Source organism: Neodiprion fabricii, chromosome 5 (genome assembly GCF_021155785.1).
Source record: "Neodiprion fabricii isolate iyNeoFabr1 chromosome 5, iyNeoFabr1.1, whole genome shotgun sequence".
NCBI classification, from domain to species: Eukaryota; Metazoa; Arthropoda; class Insecta; order Hymenoptera; family Diprionidae; genus Neodiprion; species Neodiprion fabricii.
In genome coordinates, this window is record NC_060243.1 from 2,233,970 (window position 1) to 2,251,868 (window position 17,899).

The 17,899-nt window shown below is 34.0% G+C and overlaps 3 protein-coding genes across 6 annotated transcripts; 2 read left to right on the plus strand and 1 right to left on the minus strand.

Annotated features, from left to right (window-relative positions):
- Nucleotides 1-27: 27 nt before the first annotated feature.
- Nucleotides 28-2,345, plus strand: LOC124184057 (corepressor interacting with RBPJ 1). Its single transcript, XM_046573429.1, has 6 exons — nucleotides 28-271; nucleotides 383-477; nucleotides 560-810; nucleotides 903-1,035; nucleotides 1,282-1,413; nucleotides 1,502-2,345. The coding sequence occupies exons 1-6, from the start codon at nucleotides 200-202 to the stop codon at nucleotides 1,914-1,916; spliced, it is 1,098 nt and encodes a 365-aa protein (XP_046429385.1). The 5' UTR covers nucleotides 28-199; the 3' UTR covers nucleotides 1,917-2,345.
- A 4,671-nt stretch (nucleotides 2,346-7,016) lies between these two features.
- Nucleotides 7,017-15,003, minus strand: LOC124184054 (ribosomal protein S6 kinase beta-1). Of its 3 annotated transcripts, none has more exons than XM_046573415.1 (14): nucleotides 14,778-15,003; nucleotides 14,403-14,574; nucleotides 13,924-13,964; nucleotides 12,389-12,563; nucleotides 12,176-12,259; nucleotides 11,414-11,547; nucleotides 11,260-11,322; nucleotides 10,821-10,949; nucleotides 10,601-10,691; nucleotides 10,397-10,513; nucleotides 9,827-9,958; nucleotides 9,630-9,737; nucleotides 9,311-9,489; nucleotides 7,017-9,182 (listed from the first exon to the last, which is right to left on the minus strand). In XM_046573415.1, the coding sequence occupies exons 2-14, from the start codon at nucleotides 14,517-14,519 to the stop codon at nucleotides 9,107-9,109; spliced, it is 1,446 nt and encodes a 481-aa protein (XP_046429371.1). In that variant the 5' UTR covers nucleotides 14,520-14,574; nucleotides 14,778-15,003; the 3' UTR covers nucleotides 7,017-9,106. The 3 variants fall into 3 exon arrangements, with proteins under 3 accessions (XP_046429371.1, XP_046429369.1, XP_046429370.1); XM_046573413.1 differs by having other exon boundaries at nucleotides 14,754-14,875; XM_046573414.1 differs by having other exon boundaries at nucleotides 14,716-14,822.
- LOC124184062 (RPA-interacting protein A-like) lies at nucleotides 14,767-17,858 on the plus strand. Of its 2 annotated transcripts, none has more exons than XM_046573437.1 (3): nucleotides 14,767-14,843; nucleotides 15,835-16,054; nucleotides 16,139-17,858. In XM_046573437.1, the coding sequence occupies exons 2-3, from the start codon at nucleotides 15,850-15,852 to the stop codon at nucleotides 16,474-16,476; spliced, it is 543 nt and encodes a 180-aa protein (XP_046429393.1). In that variant the 5' UTR covers nucleotides 14,767-14,843; nucleotides 15,835-15,849; the 3' UTR covers nucleotides 16,477-17,858. The 2 variants fall into 2 exon arrangements, with proteins under 2 accessions (XP_046429393.1, XP_046429392.1); XM_046573436.1 differs by lacking the exon at nucleotides 14,767-14,843 and adding an exon at nucleotides 15,164-15,423.
- The last annotated feature ends 41 nt before the right edge of the window (nucleotides 17,859-17,899 follow it).

The window sequence follows — 17,899 nt, forward strand, 5'->3', positions numbered from 1 at the left end:
TTTCAGTTTGCTTTTTCACAACTCTTCACCACTCTTCATCGTGTCTGATGATTGTGGTGTCACCTGAATTAACCTCGTCATTTTTATTTGTCAAAGAAGTATTGACCGTGGTATTGAGTGTTGTTTATTTAATTTTCGGTCAGCTGCGCCATTTTTTTCTAAAACACGTTGATTATTCTTTACAACATAATCACCAGTCATGGGAAAAGGATTCAATAATTACATGTGCAAGAAATTCTTTCACCCAGCATCTAGGGATAATTTAAAGCGAGTACGTATACAACACATACGATATAATACGAGAAATTCTATGATACACTCGCGAACCCGTCAACGTTAGATGATCAACGATCTAAAATCGATATTAACGAATGATTAACAGGTATGGATGGCCGAGCAACAGGCTGAGGCATATAAGAAGAAACAAGAGGAATTACGTGTACAGTACGAGAAGGAACAGGATCTTCACAATAACAAGTAAATATCCGCATTGATTACATACATTCAACGCAATATCGAAAGCGTGGTCGATAATAAAGTGCAATTTAATTATTTCCAGAGCTCTGCTGAGCAAGGAGAGTAAAGACAAATTGAGCGTAAATTTTATGTACGAACCTCCGCCAGGGGCAAAAAAAGAAAGAGAAAAGGAAGACAACGAGCCTGAGTATAAATTTGAGTGGCAACGAAAGTATAACGCGCCGAGAGAAAGCTACTGTAAAGGAGACAGTGAGATTAGAGATCAACCTTTTGGTATACAGGTTCGGAACGTTCGTTGTATAAAATGCCACAAGTGGGGTCACATCAACACGGGTAAATTTAATTCTTTCTGTTTATGAAAATAAGAAAATTAGCATTTTCTAGTCACACACCTTGATTTTTTTTCTCTATTCTCTCCCTCGCAGACAAAGAATGCCCGCTGTATAGCCAAGCGATGAGCGTAGTAATGGCCAATACCCAAACTCAACCAGCATCACCAGCTCCCGATGCTCTAACTCTGGTCCAGCAAATGAGGGATGATGGATTGGCACTGAAAAAGTAAATTTCAGCACATTTTTAAGTCAACTCGAGTCATATCTTGTAATAATTTACTCTTTTTGAGTCTGGAACGTACGCTCTCTACAGCTATCATATCTTCCTGATATGACTGTGGCTTATATTTTCATTACGACTGTATTACTATAATCCATCAGGGTGAAAATAAAGATATTGTGAGGCACGACTATAGTATATACTACACAGTAGGGACGAATTCAATCTGGTGATACTGATTTTTTTGTTTAGATCGGCTCTGGATGCTCAACAACACCTCAGGGTACCGGAACACCAAGATCTGATGGTTTCTGAAGATGAAGAGCAGTCTGAGGTTAATTTTTTGAGATCTCTTTCGAAAAAAGAGAAAAAAAAGCTGCTCAAGTGAGTATTGAATAGGGGCGTGCGTTTGTGAGATTAATTAATTTGTAGAAACATTGTACAAAGTTTGAATTTTGTTTTTCTTCTATAGGAAATTGGAAAAACTTGAAAAGAAAAGCAGGAAAGAAAAGAAGAAAAAGGTGAAAAAACATGATGCTAAATCTAGCAGTAGCGATGATAGTAGTTCAGAAAGTACAGATGCACATAGCGATAGAAAGAAAAAGAATAAGAAGGCCCGGTCCAAAAAGGAACCAGCATTCCACTTGGACGGCAATTTCGAATACAAAGATACTGAAGGAAGAAGGTATGGTGATAAGAAAGAAAAGCATAGAAAAGATAATAAATGTAAAGCTGATACTAATAATAAAAATAGAGAAGAAAAAGAAAACTATAGGAATAAATCTAGCAAAGAACATCATAGTAATGGAAAAAAGAGGAGTTATAGTCAATCTAATGAAGAGCAACGTACGGAGCAACATAGAAGAGAGAAGAAAGGAAAATATTAATTAAAATTTAGATGTACATACCTAAAATATGTAATTTAGTTGATTCCGCTCTTTCGATTCCTTGAGTTTGAGACGAGACTCAAACTCGAGAGTATCTTTGTTAGCTGGTTAAAAACCAACACCCAAGCTTATAGGTGTTTTACTTATATAAATATGTAATGTAGGTAATAAGCAATTGTTACTTTCAATTCTTATTGCATAGTTGAAGAAATGGTCATTAAATTATGTGGAATTAGGAAATTATATCGTTAAGAATTAAAATTACCGTTATAAACATATTATGCATATGTCACATTCGGTTATTACATGCATACATACATACTTAGATGCTAGGTATAAGTAAAAATAAAATTGTACACAAGCGAAGGAAAACTGTGTTCTATACGATGTACAAAATTTGAAATAAAATTCAATTGATAACAATGAGAATCTGTTGTGTAAAATTATTAACCATAATATCAATGGTGGACAAGTTTAGGTTAGTCTGTTTCGAAAGCAGACAAAGGATTCTTAGCCAATTTGGTGTGAAATACAAATTACCTTAATTGGCAACAGTAATAATTATGATCGACGAAAATAAAAGTTAACAAAAAGAGACATTCCTGTAGATTTATTCAATTTACTTACAATATTAACGGAAGCGCTTCTATAAGAGGGCCTTAAACCTTTTCTAATAAATCAAATACGTCCTTCTCGCAAGGATAAAAATATATTACCTGTGCATTATTATTTATATGCGTGTATAATATTTTTATTTTTTTTTTATATTAGGTACTTTAAGGTTGTAACTCAATCCCAGTAATATTTATAATTTATATCATATTCATTCACCTGTAAGCCACAATTCAACTATTCGATATAAGTTTCATTTCATCCTATTCATTGTAGATGTAACATATTAAGGAAATTTTAAAGTGGAACAACAAATTCATGCTCTTCAATTCCATCGCTCTTCATATACGTGAACTTAAAAAGCTAACAAGACTTAAATACGTCAAGTTTGACATTGAACAATATTATCATTTACATATCAATATTGAAGAAAAACATTTTATTCTTTTTAATTATATATCAGGAGATTGGCATAACTTTTGTACATACAGAAGCGACGTGAAACCGACAGTTGGAATTGAAAAATTGTAAATGAGCATGCGGCTTGTAAGTGAATAAATACGTTATTAGATTTTAAAAATATATACCTATAATAACGTAAGTCTATATTACAAACACCACACACTCAGGTATACAAGGCTACAAGCAAATGTGCGTTATTTACGAAATATTTTTTATACAACGAAGGCCGATGTCGTAAATAATTCTTTCGATATTGAGGAATAATCCGAAACACGAAACTGATGACACAGCCTTCACAGAAAATGTATGCATACAATATTATATACATGTACAATATGATAGTATAATATTTTCTAATCAAATCAATTCTAACACTATAAAGTTCTGTGATTAGTTAATAGACTTTACATATCTAGTGTAAACTATATCATTTTAATTTACTTTATTCAAGATTTATCATATAGTCACTTAATTTTTATTTTCATTTTCCTTATCTATAAACGAACGAAGACAAGCAACTGTTCAATAAATTTTGTAACTATTATTTTAAATTTTTCTCTTCGTTTCGCTTTTTTCCTCACCTCCTCTTTTATCGCTTTCATTCAAACACGCATGAAGACTCGATGAGAAAATTCCTCAAACACCAAAAACGTATATTTTGCATGAATGGTAAATGAAGTAAGTTCTTAAAGCTAGTTTTTCCCGTGTATTATATAACTACAGTATACGTTTGATTACAATAAACAATATGATTTAAATAATAAATAATAATATTTAAATTAACGCACATTTATTTGCAGACTCTATTTTTTTTTTCTTGTTTCTCTTTCTTTTTATTTTTTCTTATAAATCGTTCATCTAAATTGCCATCATAGTGTATTTTATATGAATAAAGAAAGTTTGTTTCAATAAAGCTGCAAAAAATCGAATCATTGCTTTCTGTGGGATTCATTAAAATACGTAAATATGTACACACGCATAGTTTGGCAGTTTATTTCATTGCACCAGTTAGCAAATTAAAAAAAGAGTGGTATAAAATGTATCATTAATTATTTTTTAAAGATATTTTACCATGTATTATTTTGCCGATATCAGTGATATATGAGTGAATGGCGATAAAATTGGGTTAATCAAAAATTATTTTCAACGATACACCAAATTTTCTCCATTAAAAATAGATTGTAGGGGTAATAACGATAATAAGATTTATCAAGGGTAAACTGAAATAAGAGAATCGCGAGGAATGAAGGAGGAAACAAAAAAACAGAAACAATTCAACCAAGACATTGGTATAAAAATTCTTGCGATTACCACGTGTATTTAAACAATTTATTCTCAGCAATTTGTTTGCATGAATTTATACTACGGTGCATATATGTATGTACACTCGCGTACCTGTGTACGTATAGTTTTAGTTTAATTACTTTTAAAACAGTTTTAATGGAGAAAGCTTCTTTTCTATTTACTTTTTTACAACAATGAATCCCAAAAAAGGCGTGGTGTACAACTTCTTTTTTTTCTTTTTTTTTTTCTCCCCGATACAATATACATTATAGTCAATTACATTTATTATTAAACTAGGCTTCTGAATTAATATAATAACGTAATATTAACAATAATAATAACCAATTTACTTAAGCGAAATCCTACTAACGACTGCAGAGTCATTATTTTTAAAGAAAAAACAAACGGGGGGAAAAAAAATACATCACTCGAACTAATTACACTAACGAAATAAGCGGCTCACGACTTTGATGCAAGACAATTAACAAAACAACAACAACAAAACATCATCAATAATAATAATAGTAATAATAATAATAACCCGAAGTTTCGCCACTCCAATCTTTTCAAAATCACGCTATAATATTGTAGCAAAAAAACATTTATTGGCTTTTTTTCTTTTCGTACCGTCGATAGCATGTATTCAAATGCTATTGCCGCATGCCACTCACAGACTTTAGTATCCTTTATCGATAATGTGCATATACAATATAATCTATAGAAAATGTAAAAGCAAACTGCTCAGTGTTCGTTTAATATCGACAAATTATCATTATTGTATTTCCCTTCTAATTTTCTCCTCTTTTTTTTTTCAATACATATCTATTGATATACATATAAAAAAGATAGCTTAATAGCATGATATTATAATACATGTATACGCATAATAAAGCATTATGACATGTACAGTCAATCTTTATCCACTAGTTGATCAACATTTCAGACATATTGTCATGGTTGAAATTTTCTAATTGAACTTCGGTGTCATTCGTTCACTTTATACATATGTGTCATATTATTGCATCGCAATATTTGGTCGATCAAGTCCCGATGTTCATCACGCACAGTGTATGTATATTGTATGTTTTTAAAAATGTTAACAAACCAGTAGACAAGTTAGAAGGCTGATGTTATAATAAGGTTAAAGTACGAGACGAGGAAAGATACAAAGACAGTTGTGTTTTTAAGGGGCCTTTGCTTGTATTTATCACATCTAGAATTTGCCATAAACAATAAGAGAACACAATGAATTCATTGTAATCATTGCCACGTTACGAAATCTATTTGAAACTCTTTTATTTTATACAATTTTCAGGCAAACCTCTACGAAAACATAAAGAAAAAAAAAGGTGTATTTCAAGAAGCATAGGATTTTCTAATTGAGTTTTTCATTATGACACTTTATATTTCACTTATTTGCCAATAATTACCTCTACAATAATCACGTATTACCCAACGGCAGATCAATGTTGTATCACCTTTTTGTGTGTACATTCACAATAGAGGAGATAATGCTCAATTTTTCAAGTTAACGTTTTTTTTTTGCTCTCCTTATTTCTCTACTCTAACACAAGATACGGACGTTTAATTTCCTTTATTATACAATGATGAGTTTTCAGCTTGTTGTTAATACTCTACTCGTACAAAAGTGAAGTACAAATTTTACTGAATAATAAAAAAAAGTTTGCCAAAGCTGGTCAATAACGGTCTGTTAAATGCAAAGTTTGCTACTAGTAATAGTCTTATACTGTCTTATATGATTTTATGTTTCTATTTTCGTTACTTTTGCGTACTGTCTAAATGTATATTGTTAATCAAACGATTAATTTATTAGGCCATGTAATATACTGTATAAAAAACTAGAAAAATTTCAGTACGCAGTTAATATTCCAGCATCTCGTATTAGGGTAAAGAGAGAAGTATCACGAAGCTATAATAATTTATCCAAATATAGGTATAGGTAGTAGCATAATGGCGACCTATCAATACATACATAGTTAGTTATATGGTATTAAACGCCTATACTATCATTATTATTATTTACTATTATATTAATTATATTAATTATTATTGTTGTTATTATTATTATTATTAGGTTGTTTTGTATTCATTATCTACAGCAATTCAAGAGTGTTGTAACAAGACCAAGTATCGTACGAGAGATCCTAGGGTAGCGTCTTTGTCAAGATTCGAGTAATACAGAACGTTTTCATGTACTAAACCCAGTTTAATGAATCATAATATCATTCCTTATATATTGTTAAATCTGTAGGCACGTTTTTAGTTCACTAGGTAAGAGTATGCGTTATTATCATTATCATTATTATTATTTTCTTTCCTTTTACTAATCTTTATAATATGTATATTAGATTATTTACTGCAAATCACGAAATCATATGGACGAGATATTGTCACTTCACTCGAGATATGCGTGTTTGTTGTTGCAGTTTTCTTTTCGCTGTTCTTTGTTTTTCACATTCATAAATTTCTTTTTTGCACCTTTTCTGCCTATTTTTTTTTCTCTTCTTTTTTTCATTCGCGTATAATACAATCAATCATCATCGTTATTATAATATTATTATTCTTATCATTATTATTATTATTATTATTATTGTATAATATTGGGTGTACGCGTGTGTATATATATATACTATGTATTTATGTAGTTTATGTAAAAGGTAATGCTAGCCGGCTATGGTGGCTGGTGAACACTTGGGCAGTCTGAAGTCTGAGTGAGTGGTCTTAGGATCTTAAATAACTTGTTATCATGTGGCAATTTTTTTTTTTTTTTTTGCTCCTTTTTTTCATTATTTCGCACACGGCTTTTGTCCTGTTCAGTAGAATCATAGGTAGGGGAAATACCAAAATTTCACAATTATTATTATCGTAGTACACAAGAGATAAATTGTATGTTATATACTCTCAATTTATACGTATGATATAAAAATATAAAAGAAGCACCTTACTTTACTATAACATGCAGATTACGATGAACAAATGTTTTGCTTTTTTTTATATTTTTGTTTTCATTCGTTTCTTGTTTTTTTTTTTAAATCCTTTTTTTTATTTTATTATTATCCTCGTAGCCAATCAGAAAATTGTATCGCTGATACTGACATTGATATGACTATGTATTTATTTCTTCATATTAACAACTATATTCTATGGTTGTAGTGTGGATTTGAATATTTTTTGATTTAGCTCCATTGCGGCTGCTTGTAGAAAGAGAAAGAGAAAGAGAGAGAGAGAGAGAGAGAAAGAGAGAGAGTCGAACAAAGAGGACAGGATAATCAGAGAATAAATAGTCTCTCGGTTAATTTTTGTTTCTATAACAATGCGCAATAAACGCTTAAGTACGCGGAATACATCTTCGTCGTGAAAAATTTCTTGAGATTTCCTCAATTTCTATTATCAAAATTAAACGAAGATGTTTTTGTGAGATCTGCGACCGTTGTTATTTTCACTTTTTACCTTTCATCCAAACAGAAATGGAATAAAAATAAAGGCAAAATAAAATTGTAAGATACGTTGTTTAAGGTATTAGAGATTTTTCTATGCCCACAAATAAAAAAGAAGAAACAAAAGAGTGAAAAGAAGAAAGAAAATGTATTTGAAGACTGCACACGTTGTGTTTTTCATAGAAATTGTACATCGTAAACTTAATGACCACAAAAAAATAAAAAATTATTAAGATGAAATAAAATGTAATATCTGTGCTACTATGCATCTAATTAGTTGGAACTAAGCATCTAAGGTATATTCTTTGGATACTCTTATAGGATTCCCTTCTTCTACAAATGTAAATTTTTTTTTGCTTTTTCCCCCGCTTTCTTGTACCCGGTGGTCAAGAGTTTCGAGAAACCGCGATGAAGAGAGAGAGTAAAAGCTGTAGTATACATTCGTAATATGATTCTACTGAAACAGCTTTGTACCCCTGTGAATAACTCTCACTCGATGAACAGTTTGTGTGGTACAAGCTTCAAGCCAGTGGCGGAGCAGCCGCAGTAGCCTAAGGCCATCAATAATTGTGAATTTATTCATTTACTGTTGGATTTCCATTTCCGACGATTCTCGGTGTTTGTAATGTACGTATAATAATATTAGTGCAAATGAAAAATATCTGTGAAATCGCCGAGAATTTTATGGTATTTAAGTGATATACTATACATATTAAACGAGTATCTACCTTGCGATTAATATCGAAAAAAATAAAAAAAGAAACAAAATCAGAGTGAAGGTGAAATGAATCGTTTCTCGAATGCAATATTTCACGCTGTACGATGATTGATTATTTCCTTGTTCTATATGTTTCGATTTTCTTTGTTTTTTTTCTTCATAATTTGTCATAAGTGTAGGCCTTTTCCCGGATTTGTTGGCAGGCAGCACCGCCGCTCTTCAAGCACGATCTCTTAACTAATATTATATTTATAATTATTTTTTTATATTCAGTTAAAAAAAAAAAAAAAAACGAATTAGCTAAATGTTGCTGCTGGGCGAGCATAACGATTTGTAAATAACTTATTACCCCTCGACGTTCCCGCCAGTGAATCGAATTTGTATTTAAATTGGCACAGGGATCGTTAATAAACAGTTTTCAAAAATCTCAGCTTCACTTCGTCATAACGATCGTACAGCCCCCAAGTAAAAGTAACCTGCTAATCCCTCCTCATTTTTGTATCACAAACAACCATATTATTTTCGCTCTTTTTTTTCTATCATATCATAAGTTTTCTGTCATTTTTATAAAAATCCATCCCACAGAACTTCTAGGATTTGTCACAGAAGCCCAGCAGCTGAAAAAATTATCAGCCCATACTATTGCGCTGCAACCACTATACATGACCAGGCAATTGGCCTATCTCCATCATTTCTGCATCTTCCATGGTATTGTGGTCCATTGGATGATGCCTGTAAGTGAATTGCCACCTTGTTAATCGCTCGTTTAGCTTCTACGTATATCTGACAATTAATGTCCACTCGAGACGCAAATGGGACGAGCAAACGAACAAAAAAAAAAAACATATCAAACTGCTTACCTATGGTTTAGGAAGTGCGAGGTTGGGTGTAGATGAGCATGAGGTGTCCTTGGTGAGAAGCTACGCAGACCACCGCTCTGACTACTGCCAAGCACGCACTTTCTAGGGCTCCTGGCCTTGACGATACGTGGTTGCGTGTACATTTCGTCCAGGACGCTTGGCGCAACGTAGGTAAATCCCTGAATAGTTTCAAAAACAACCTTTTCAAACAGCATGACTACATATCTGATCGATATCTGAACTTTCTCTCTGCGGTATTTAGGAAATTACATTTGCCCTAAGGGAGAAAGTAAGAGTACGGCAAGTCATAGATTCTTACCTGAAAAACCATATTGGCGGACTCACTGAGCGTAGATTCGTCCGGAGAATCAATCGGCGTTTGTCTCGTGAATTTCGTGTCAAATTGCGAAACATCATCCTCGGAGCTCTTCAATGAAAATTGGGAAAAACAAAAGTGGACTTGGACTTGTTGTGAAAAGAAGAAATATTATCCTCGCATGAAAATTATTCACTTACCAAAGATGGTTTTATGGGAGGTTCGAGTTTGCGAGATGCGACATCTTGCCAATTTATATGTTTGAAGAATTGGTGAATTCTGATTGCATCTCCGTCGCCCGGACCAGATCCAAGCCTCTGCTGTACTTGTCTCTGTTTCAAAGGAAGAAAAAAATAAGAGACAAAACCACAATAAGTATTTCTATTATTCTGCAAATTCATTTTTTATACGAGGTACGAATGTGTATGTTGAAAAAAAATAAATGAATAAAAAATTTGAGATACGATCAGGATTAAAAATCTGTATGTACCTTAAGTTGCGCTGGAAGTGGAAGGGAAAAGGAAGTGTATCATACAACAGGGACAAAGGAGTGTTCTCGTACATTCCCAGAAAAAGGTCATCTATACTAGAAAGTTACCATTTTACACATACACTGCCTTTGAACAGCATTAATTAAATGAACACAAGACTAAAAAAGTGGAATATTAAAAAATTGTAGCAGAATTATTCGAATTCCGTTTATGGCGTCACTAAGAAGGTGTAGAAGATCAATTTTACAAAGTCATCGATTATCAATGCCAATTACTTGCCTTCAACAATTTTCGAATGAGATCTCTTGCATCGGGAGTCAAATATTGCGGTAAATTCAATTTTCCCTTCAATATCTTTTCAATCGTCTTCTTTCTGTTCTCCGCCGTGAATGGGGGCTGTAAAGTCGACAAAACGACAAAGTGTTAATGAAGACACAGTTTGCTTTGACGTTGGTACAACACATTGTAGGGCCGAAAACTCACAGCGCCGGTAAGCATGTCGTACATCAGAGCACCCAGGCTCCACCAGTCAACAGCTTTGCCGTGTCCGCTTCTTGTCAAGATTTCCGGTGCCCTGTTCGTCGAGACAATATTATGAACAACGTTGTTTGAAAAATAGCTTGTTTAGGTGCAAAAAACAAACCCGTGATGATATTCTAAGAACAGATTCAACGGCTCTTAGTCTCTCTGAGAATTCACTCACATGTATTCTATAGTTCCGCAAAAAGTATGAGTGACTATTCCTTCCTGTATATGTTCCTTGCACAATCCGAAATCAGTTAGTTTCACGTGTCCCTGGGCATCCAAAAGGATATTCTCTGGCTTTAAGTCTCTGAAAGTTGTACGAGTAAACTGAGAATCTCGTAAACACAAGGTGGTTTATAATTATTTGCATGAAGAATGATTGATAGTATTTTTCAATACACTCACAGTTGAGATTAAAAAAAAAATCAAGGGAAGATAAGCTCTTCATGGTAATTAATAAAGTTTGAAAGTGACAAGATAAGAATATCACGTAGCCAGTATTAGCTGGTTTTTGATACAAAATTGGATACTTTGTAAACAAAAATATAACGTATTTTTATTTTCATCGCAATGGGTTTTATTAATTTTTATAAAATATATACTGTTTCGATTCCTACCTGTATATAATCCCCTGGATGTGGAGATGCTCAAGGGCCAATATAATTTCGGACAAGTAAAAACTGCAACAAAATAAAAGTTTTACAGTGTTCGACAGACTCGACACCGAATTGCAAAATAAAAAAAAAAAAAAAAAAAAATTAGTCAACTCACCAAGCTGTGTCTTCAAGGAAAATTCCTTCACGTTCCAAATGCATGAATAGCTCTCCGCCGCTCAAATATTCAAGAATCAAGTATAGTTTGCCTCCAGTTTGAAAAGCATACATTAAATCGACGATAAAGGGGTGCTGAAAAAATGGACGATATTGAAGAGATCAATTAGTGCTGCAAAGATGAACAAAAGCACGGTGTACTTGAAAGTAAAACAAATGTGCGAAAATTTTGCGGTTTATAATTAATTGCGACATCAAGGCCTCCGGTGACAGTACAAATAAAGTTGAAAGTGATAAAACGTTGTTATATAAGGCAGAAGGTAACAACCCAAGTTGGTGGTTAAATGCGCTTAACTTGTTGTGAGTATAATAATGCAGGATAATTTAACACCTTATGATTTGATCAAACTATTAGCTTTCAGAGATTCGTGCCACATTTTTTTGCATGGATTTAGCTACCAAATTTCAGTCAATGCTGATGTGTTAGCTTACTAAATTTGGCCGTTGGTATCAGGTTCATGGTCATAACAACGTTTCAATTTCAGAAAATGACTGTTGTTATAAACATGTGTATTTTTTACTCAGACCCAACATTCACAGTTGAGTAAAATGTAAAAATTATTTTCAAGTATCACACAATGTTCTAAATTCGAGACAGAACACCAATTGAGACGAATATATTTGCTGTAGTCGAAACGTTGCAATAAATTATCATATTTGAGGTCACAGTTACATAAGTATATATAATCATAGATAGATTTACCTTTACAGCTTCTAATATGTTCCTCTCTGCTTTGGTATGAGCTGTGTCTTTTTGGTTTCGAACTATGGACGCTTTGCGTAGCACCTGTTGAAAATTCGAGTAAGAAGCATAGAAATGCAGATTAAAAAAAAAAAATAATTCAATATCCAGTTTAGGAAGTTTCATCTTTAAAACATTAAAAAATCGTTCTCTAGATGGCAAAGGTTAGCTCACCTTCATAGCAAAAATTGTTCCGCTATCTTGGCCAGTAACTTTGCGTACTTGAAAAACTTTGCCGTATCCCCCCTTTCCTAAAACTTTGCGCAGTTCAAAATCCTGGGGACCGGTCTTTTCCTTTCCTGTATTTACATTTTGTTCAGACAATTGAACGGTTTCCAAGTCTTCGGACCTGAGGAATATTGTATTGTGTCATCAATTGCTATCGAATCTCAAAAAACGAACAAACATCTTAATCACAAGGAATGAGAAACTAGTTATATATTTACTGTAATAATAAAAAGCAATTTATCTATAAGTGCTTAGACAAAAAAAAAAAAAAAAAAAAAAAAAAAAACATCCATCAAAGCTAGCCTATTGATGTAAAGGCTGATGAAAATCCAATTTGACAAATCGATTTGAACTATTGAGACTTTACTGAAAAAGACAGTAACAAGTAAGATTCCAGCTACAGATATTTTCCCTCGTTATTGTTACAATAGTGAAAGGTCAATGATGAGGATGGTGGCAATGCGACGAGTTTATAAATAATTGTTTCTACAGCTGAAATAGAGAAAGTGAAAACAATGCAGTTTGTGGGTTATTTTTGTTTCTCCTTTCTCTCTCTCTCTCTACTTCTCTTTCTTTCTTGCTCACTCTGTCTGTCTGCCTTCCCCTCCCCTCTGCCCCCCGCCCTCTTCTCCTCTAACTGGCATAAACACTTAGTCATTGGTTGAATAAACGTGCGAGTAACTCTGTAAGTAAGTTACTAATGGATAGACTCTGACTTTAGATAAAATAGTTTGAATCACATTCAATACGCGCAAGTCCCATAACAGAGTGTCTACTTTTATTACATTTTTATTCAACGGTCACAAAACGTTTTCAGGTATCTCAGATCGACGAGATCGACAATTTCAGTTTGCAACATAATATAGGGAACATTTTTTTTACCTCATTACTATTTGCCATGTTAAATTTGAAACAAAAACAAAAAAATATGACTGAAATATTCTTAGATAGCAAAAATATATTATTTTGCAGAAATTCATCCCTGTTCGCATGAATCACAAAGCAGGCACAAAGAACAATGGTGAAATGGCTAGGTGACAAAAAAAGCGACATTGAAATGAATATAAAGGTAACAACAGAAGTTGGGAAGGAAGAAAAGAAACACAAAGCAATTTGAAACGAAAATGACAATTCGACGACTAAGTTCGTTATTGATGAGAATTGAAGATACCGTCGTGAAAAATTCCAATAACATTAAACGTATAGTGAAGTAAAGTGATAGCAGATACTTGCTGGTTTTCAAGTACTATTAAGAATGGTCGTAAACAGAAAGCATGCTGCATTACTGACAATCATTGGCATCAAATTATTCATGATAAACATAGTGATTATAGAATTAATGGTTTTTCGGATTCCACGTTTTTTTTTTGTTTCTTTTTTTTTTTGTCACTTTTCGTGACGATCGTTAATATGTGAAAATAGAAAATAAACGAAGAACGATATTTCAAGGGATTCAAATTCGTTCAATGTATAAAACTTACTCGATTATCGCATTGACATTGGGATCATCGTCGTACTCTCCCTGTAGGCAATAAAAAGCATGGTTAGGTTTAAGGTCGTCGCATTTAGCTCGTATATTTCACGTGAGACGAGGAGAACTCTCCAGTGGGTGGTGAGTGCATAATAATTTTTGTCGCAGCACGGCAGACGAAGTATAAATAATATCGAAAATCAGCTATCATAATAGAAAGCATGCTCGGAACTTCCAATTCGAGGCTATTCGTATGCATATGCGTTCATTTTTTATTTTTTTTTATTTTTTTTTTATCCCCAAATCATTTTACATCATTTACACAAGGATCTCATTTTTCTCTGTCTCGTTCCTTATTAATTTTCCGGCCAATTTTCTCTCGTCCACTTTCTCCCGTATACGAAAAGAAGAAATAACCGAAGCGGGCGAATAACAACGAGGAGAATAATAAGATCGGTAATGAAACTAACGTATGAAAAAAAAAATTACCTCTCCAATCTCGATGACATCGTCGTCCGAATCATCCTGGACCGTGTCAGCGTCGGGTAATTCTATATCAAACACGCCTGCCATATTATGTGTGTTACCGATATCACGTTCACTCATCTCACATAACACTCTTACGGTGGTGAAATTCTTCCGTCGTTAAAATCACCGTGCACTGTTAGGAAAATTGTTTTGGTATAACAATATTGGTTAATATACCATACCGAATTAAAATATACAACCTCGAGGACGCGTGGGGAGGAGGGACGGGGAGTCGGGATAAGAGGGTGAGATGGGAGGGGGGAGGGGTACTTGCTTGATATCGTCCACTCTCCTCACTCACTCTACGCTCACCACACTCGTGTTACGTTGCTTTACTTTGGTTTTACTTGCTTCACTCCACGCCTGCCTTCATGTGTGCGATCACCTCGCGATTGGGGTTAGGTACGTACGATACTCGACTCGACGGTCTGCTCACTGCCGACTGGTGGCGTCCCGTAAACAGCTCGAAGTTCGAGACTAGATAATCGACGACCAATCACGCGTCACTTACGACCGTCTCCACCAATCAGAGCCGTCTAAACACACGGCCAAATTGTAACGGGGCGAGTAGCGGAGCGCTTTACGCGCATGCGAATTCCAAGCATGCGAACATATTGCCTGTACTATTTATGTAGCAGGGATAATGGAAGGGGGGGGGGGGGGGGGGGGGGGAGAAAAAAAAAGAAAGTAGAACGATTCAAAAGAAAGAGAGGAAACAAAAGAAGAGCGTATTGAAATTCGAAACGTTCGAAACTGAAACTTCGTTTTACGAAAAATATAGAACGAGAATATTATTGAACGCTCGGTTGAACGGCACGAATACTCTTAATAAGAAGTGTCAACAACATTTATTTGTACACGCAAGCTAGAAAATATGGCCAATCTTCTCCTGAGTCCTACGATGTCGGCGAAACTGAAGAACCGGGAATCTGCGAGAAAGCTTAAGAACGGTTCACCGAAACTTCAGGAGGTGCTGAGGCAGGTTAGTTTTCGCGTCCCGAGATGATTAATATTTTCTTTTATTCGTCTGATCCGCGAGAATGCGCGGTGACAAGCGGGCGGCAAAGGAAGGGGGCGCCCGACGTGAGTGACCCACTTGCACTCCGTCAATGGCTCGAATTTATGAATGGAGCTACCAGTCTATATCTTACACCGTAGTCGTAGTAGTACCTTTGGCTCGATAGTGTTGTACGAGTCACTCGTCACTCCGTAGTTACAAAATGATCACGTACTTCCCGTTCACTGTCGATTTTTCAAGATTCGTCCCTCTGTCTTCCTCTAGCCCATCTTTCTTCTCTCTTTCCTTTTTCAAGATTTCAAAAGCGACAAACACATGACTCACCCCTCCCCACCAGGCCCGGCGTCTGTTCATTCTTGATGAATTTTGTTTTAGCGATGCAGAGATCAAATGCGACAGAAACGTGGTCAGCTGTTCAACAAAGGTAGAATTGGTCTTGACGATGACGAACACGTGCACGAAGTCCTCACAGAAATAGTTAGACGAGAGTTGAGTAGCCTCGGTACATCGAACTGGAGTAATTCGAGTTCTCCACAAGATCTGTTGGATCCCGACGAGGCTCTTGACATAGAAAAGGAAATGCTGGAGGAGGAAGGTATTGAAGTATTGAGAATATTTTAACCGCAGAAGTTGAAACGATGTTGTCGCAATGATTAATTTCTCATTTTTTCGTTGAAAGAATCTTGGATAATGGAGGAGTATGAGCGGCTGGTTCAGAACGAGGAAGAGATGTTGGCTCTCTTTGCCGAGGAAGGTCTAAGTGAACAAGTTATTTGTCCAATTTGCCAGAGAGCTGCACTCTCGGATGTTAGAGATGCGATAGTATGCAATTTTTGCGGCCTGACTTTGCCATCTGTAGTCAGCGTCAATGATTTGGGAAGAATAATCAATGAGAATGTCAATTCTCACGCCGAAACATGCAGCGAACTTCCAGGCTTCAGTGTTGTCCCGGAAAATAATAACAATTCTCTTTATTTGGTTTGCCAAAGATGCGGTACACTTTCTGTTATAATCTAATAAACTGTTAAGCAGACATTTCAAACTAAATAGCAAAGCTTCGCTGGTTTGTAAATTGAGAAAATAAGAAAAAAATAGTTATAATCTAACAAATTGTTAATGAAAAATTTAATAATAAATAACAAAGCTTTGCTGGATTCGTAAAAAAAAAGAATAGTTATAATCTGACGAATTATTGATAAAAAAATTCGGAACTGAATTATAAAGCTTCACTGGAATATTCGTAAAGAAAAGGAAAATATTTTGATAACCGAATTTATTTCAAAGAAATCCCATAAAAATCGCGAAGACGAAATGAAATATAACCCACTTATTACTATTGACAAAATTCCTGAGGCAAGTTCCAATAAAATATAAAAAAAAAAAATCAATTCAATGTGATATACTGCCTAATGAAAATTAATAATTACTCGACAACTTTCTACATAAATGTAATACGCACTTCTAACTTTTAAGTGAAGTTGTTAGTTTGTAGAATTTTCGTGTTACCATCTAATTAAAATGTCACGTGTAACCTATATTTATTTAAATAATTTTCATTCATAAATGTATTTATTCTCCATTTTTTCTAAGTGTTCATAAATATTAAACATTTTCGACAATGTGAATATCAACATTCCTCTATTCTGGTGTATTATTAATTTCGTTGCAAAATTGATTTTCTAGAGATGAATAAATTATAAAAACTTGTGATAGTAAAACACTTGTTTATGTATCAATACTGCTGATCATAATAAAACAATATTAACTAAATTTCATTCTGTTTTCCTTCAGGCGATATCAAGAACTTGCAAAAGTAAGAAAAACTAGATGAACACTTTACGTTTAATCACACGGATCATTAGAATTTGTTATAGATAATATTACGCTCAAGAAAAATGTTAATTAAATTATAGCTTACCAGAGTTAAGAAATTTTATGTTCTTTTATTTGTATATATATATATATGCATGTATGTATGTGTGTGGATATATATATGTATACATATATCATTTGGATATAACAACTAGGTGAGTGTTCATGATTATTATGATACATATTGTACAAAACAACATCCATTCACGTAACATATTTTTACCACGTATTGGTCTATGGTTTATACAGTTTTAGAATATTATGTTATTCCAAACTTTGTCAAGGTCATTTGTTGTTTGAAGGCCATCAAAAACGAATAAATAAACATTCGAATAAAATTGTAAATATTGAAAAAAGACTATATCAACACCCAGATCGGCGTAAGCAATAAGTTCATTATCTTTTTTTCAGGCCTCAAAACTCACAATTGAATGTGGTTCATTGCGTTTCGTTTTTACAAATTTTTGACCGTTTGCACTTGAATTCTGACGATCCTCCATACTTGATAACCGCGATCCAAATGACTGGAAAAATTAATATTTCAATTACGTAAATCAAGTTCGATTAT

Coding starts and splice junctions, on each gene's coding strand:
- LOC124184057 (XM_046573429.1), top strand. CDS start 200: ATGGGAAAAGGATTCAATAATTACATGTGCAAGAAATTCTTTCACCCA. Junction 478..559: donor CAGGATCTTCACAATAACAA/GTAAATATCCGC, acceptor AATTATTTCCAG/AGCTCTGCTGAGCAAGGAGA. Junction 1,036..1,281: donor GATGGATTGGCACTGAAAAA/GTAAATTTCAGC, acceptor TTTTTTGTTTAG/ATCGGCTCTGGATGCTCAAC.
- LOC124184054 (XM_046573415.1), bottom strand. CDS start 14,519: ATGAGTGAACGTGATATCGGTAACACACATAATATGGCAGGCGTGTTT. Junction 13,965..14,402: donor ATGTCATCGAGATTGGAGAG/GTAATTTTTTTT, acceptor TATTGCCTACAG/GGAGAGTACGACGATGATCC. Junction 10,950..11,259: donor ATCCAGGGGATTATATACAG/GTAGGAATCGAA, acceptor TACAACTTTCAG/AGACTTAAAGCCAGAGAATA.
- LOC124184062 (XM_046573436.1), top strand. CDS start 15,316: ATGGCCAATCTTCTCCTGAGTCCTACGATGTCGGCGAAACTGAAGAAC. Junction 15,424..15,834: donor TTCAGGAGGTGCTGAGGCAG/GTTAGTTTTCGC, acceptor ATTTTGTTTTAG/CGATGCAGAGATCAAATGCG. Junction 16,055..16,138: donor GGAAATGCTGGAGGAGGAAG/GTATTGAAGTAT, acceptor TTTCGTTGAAAG/AATCTTGGATAATGGAGGAG.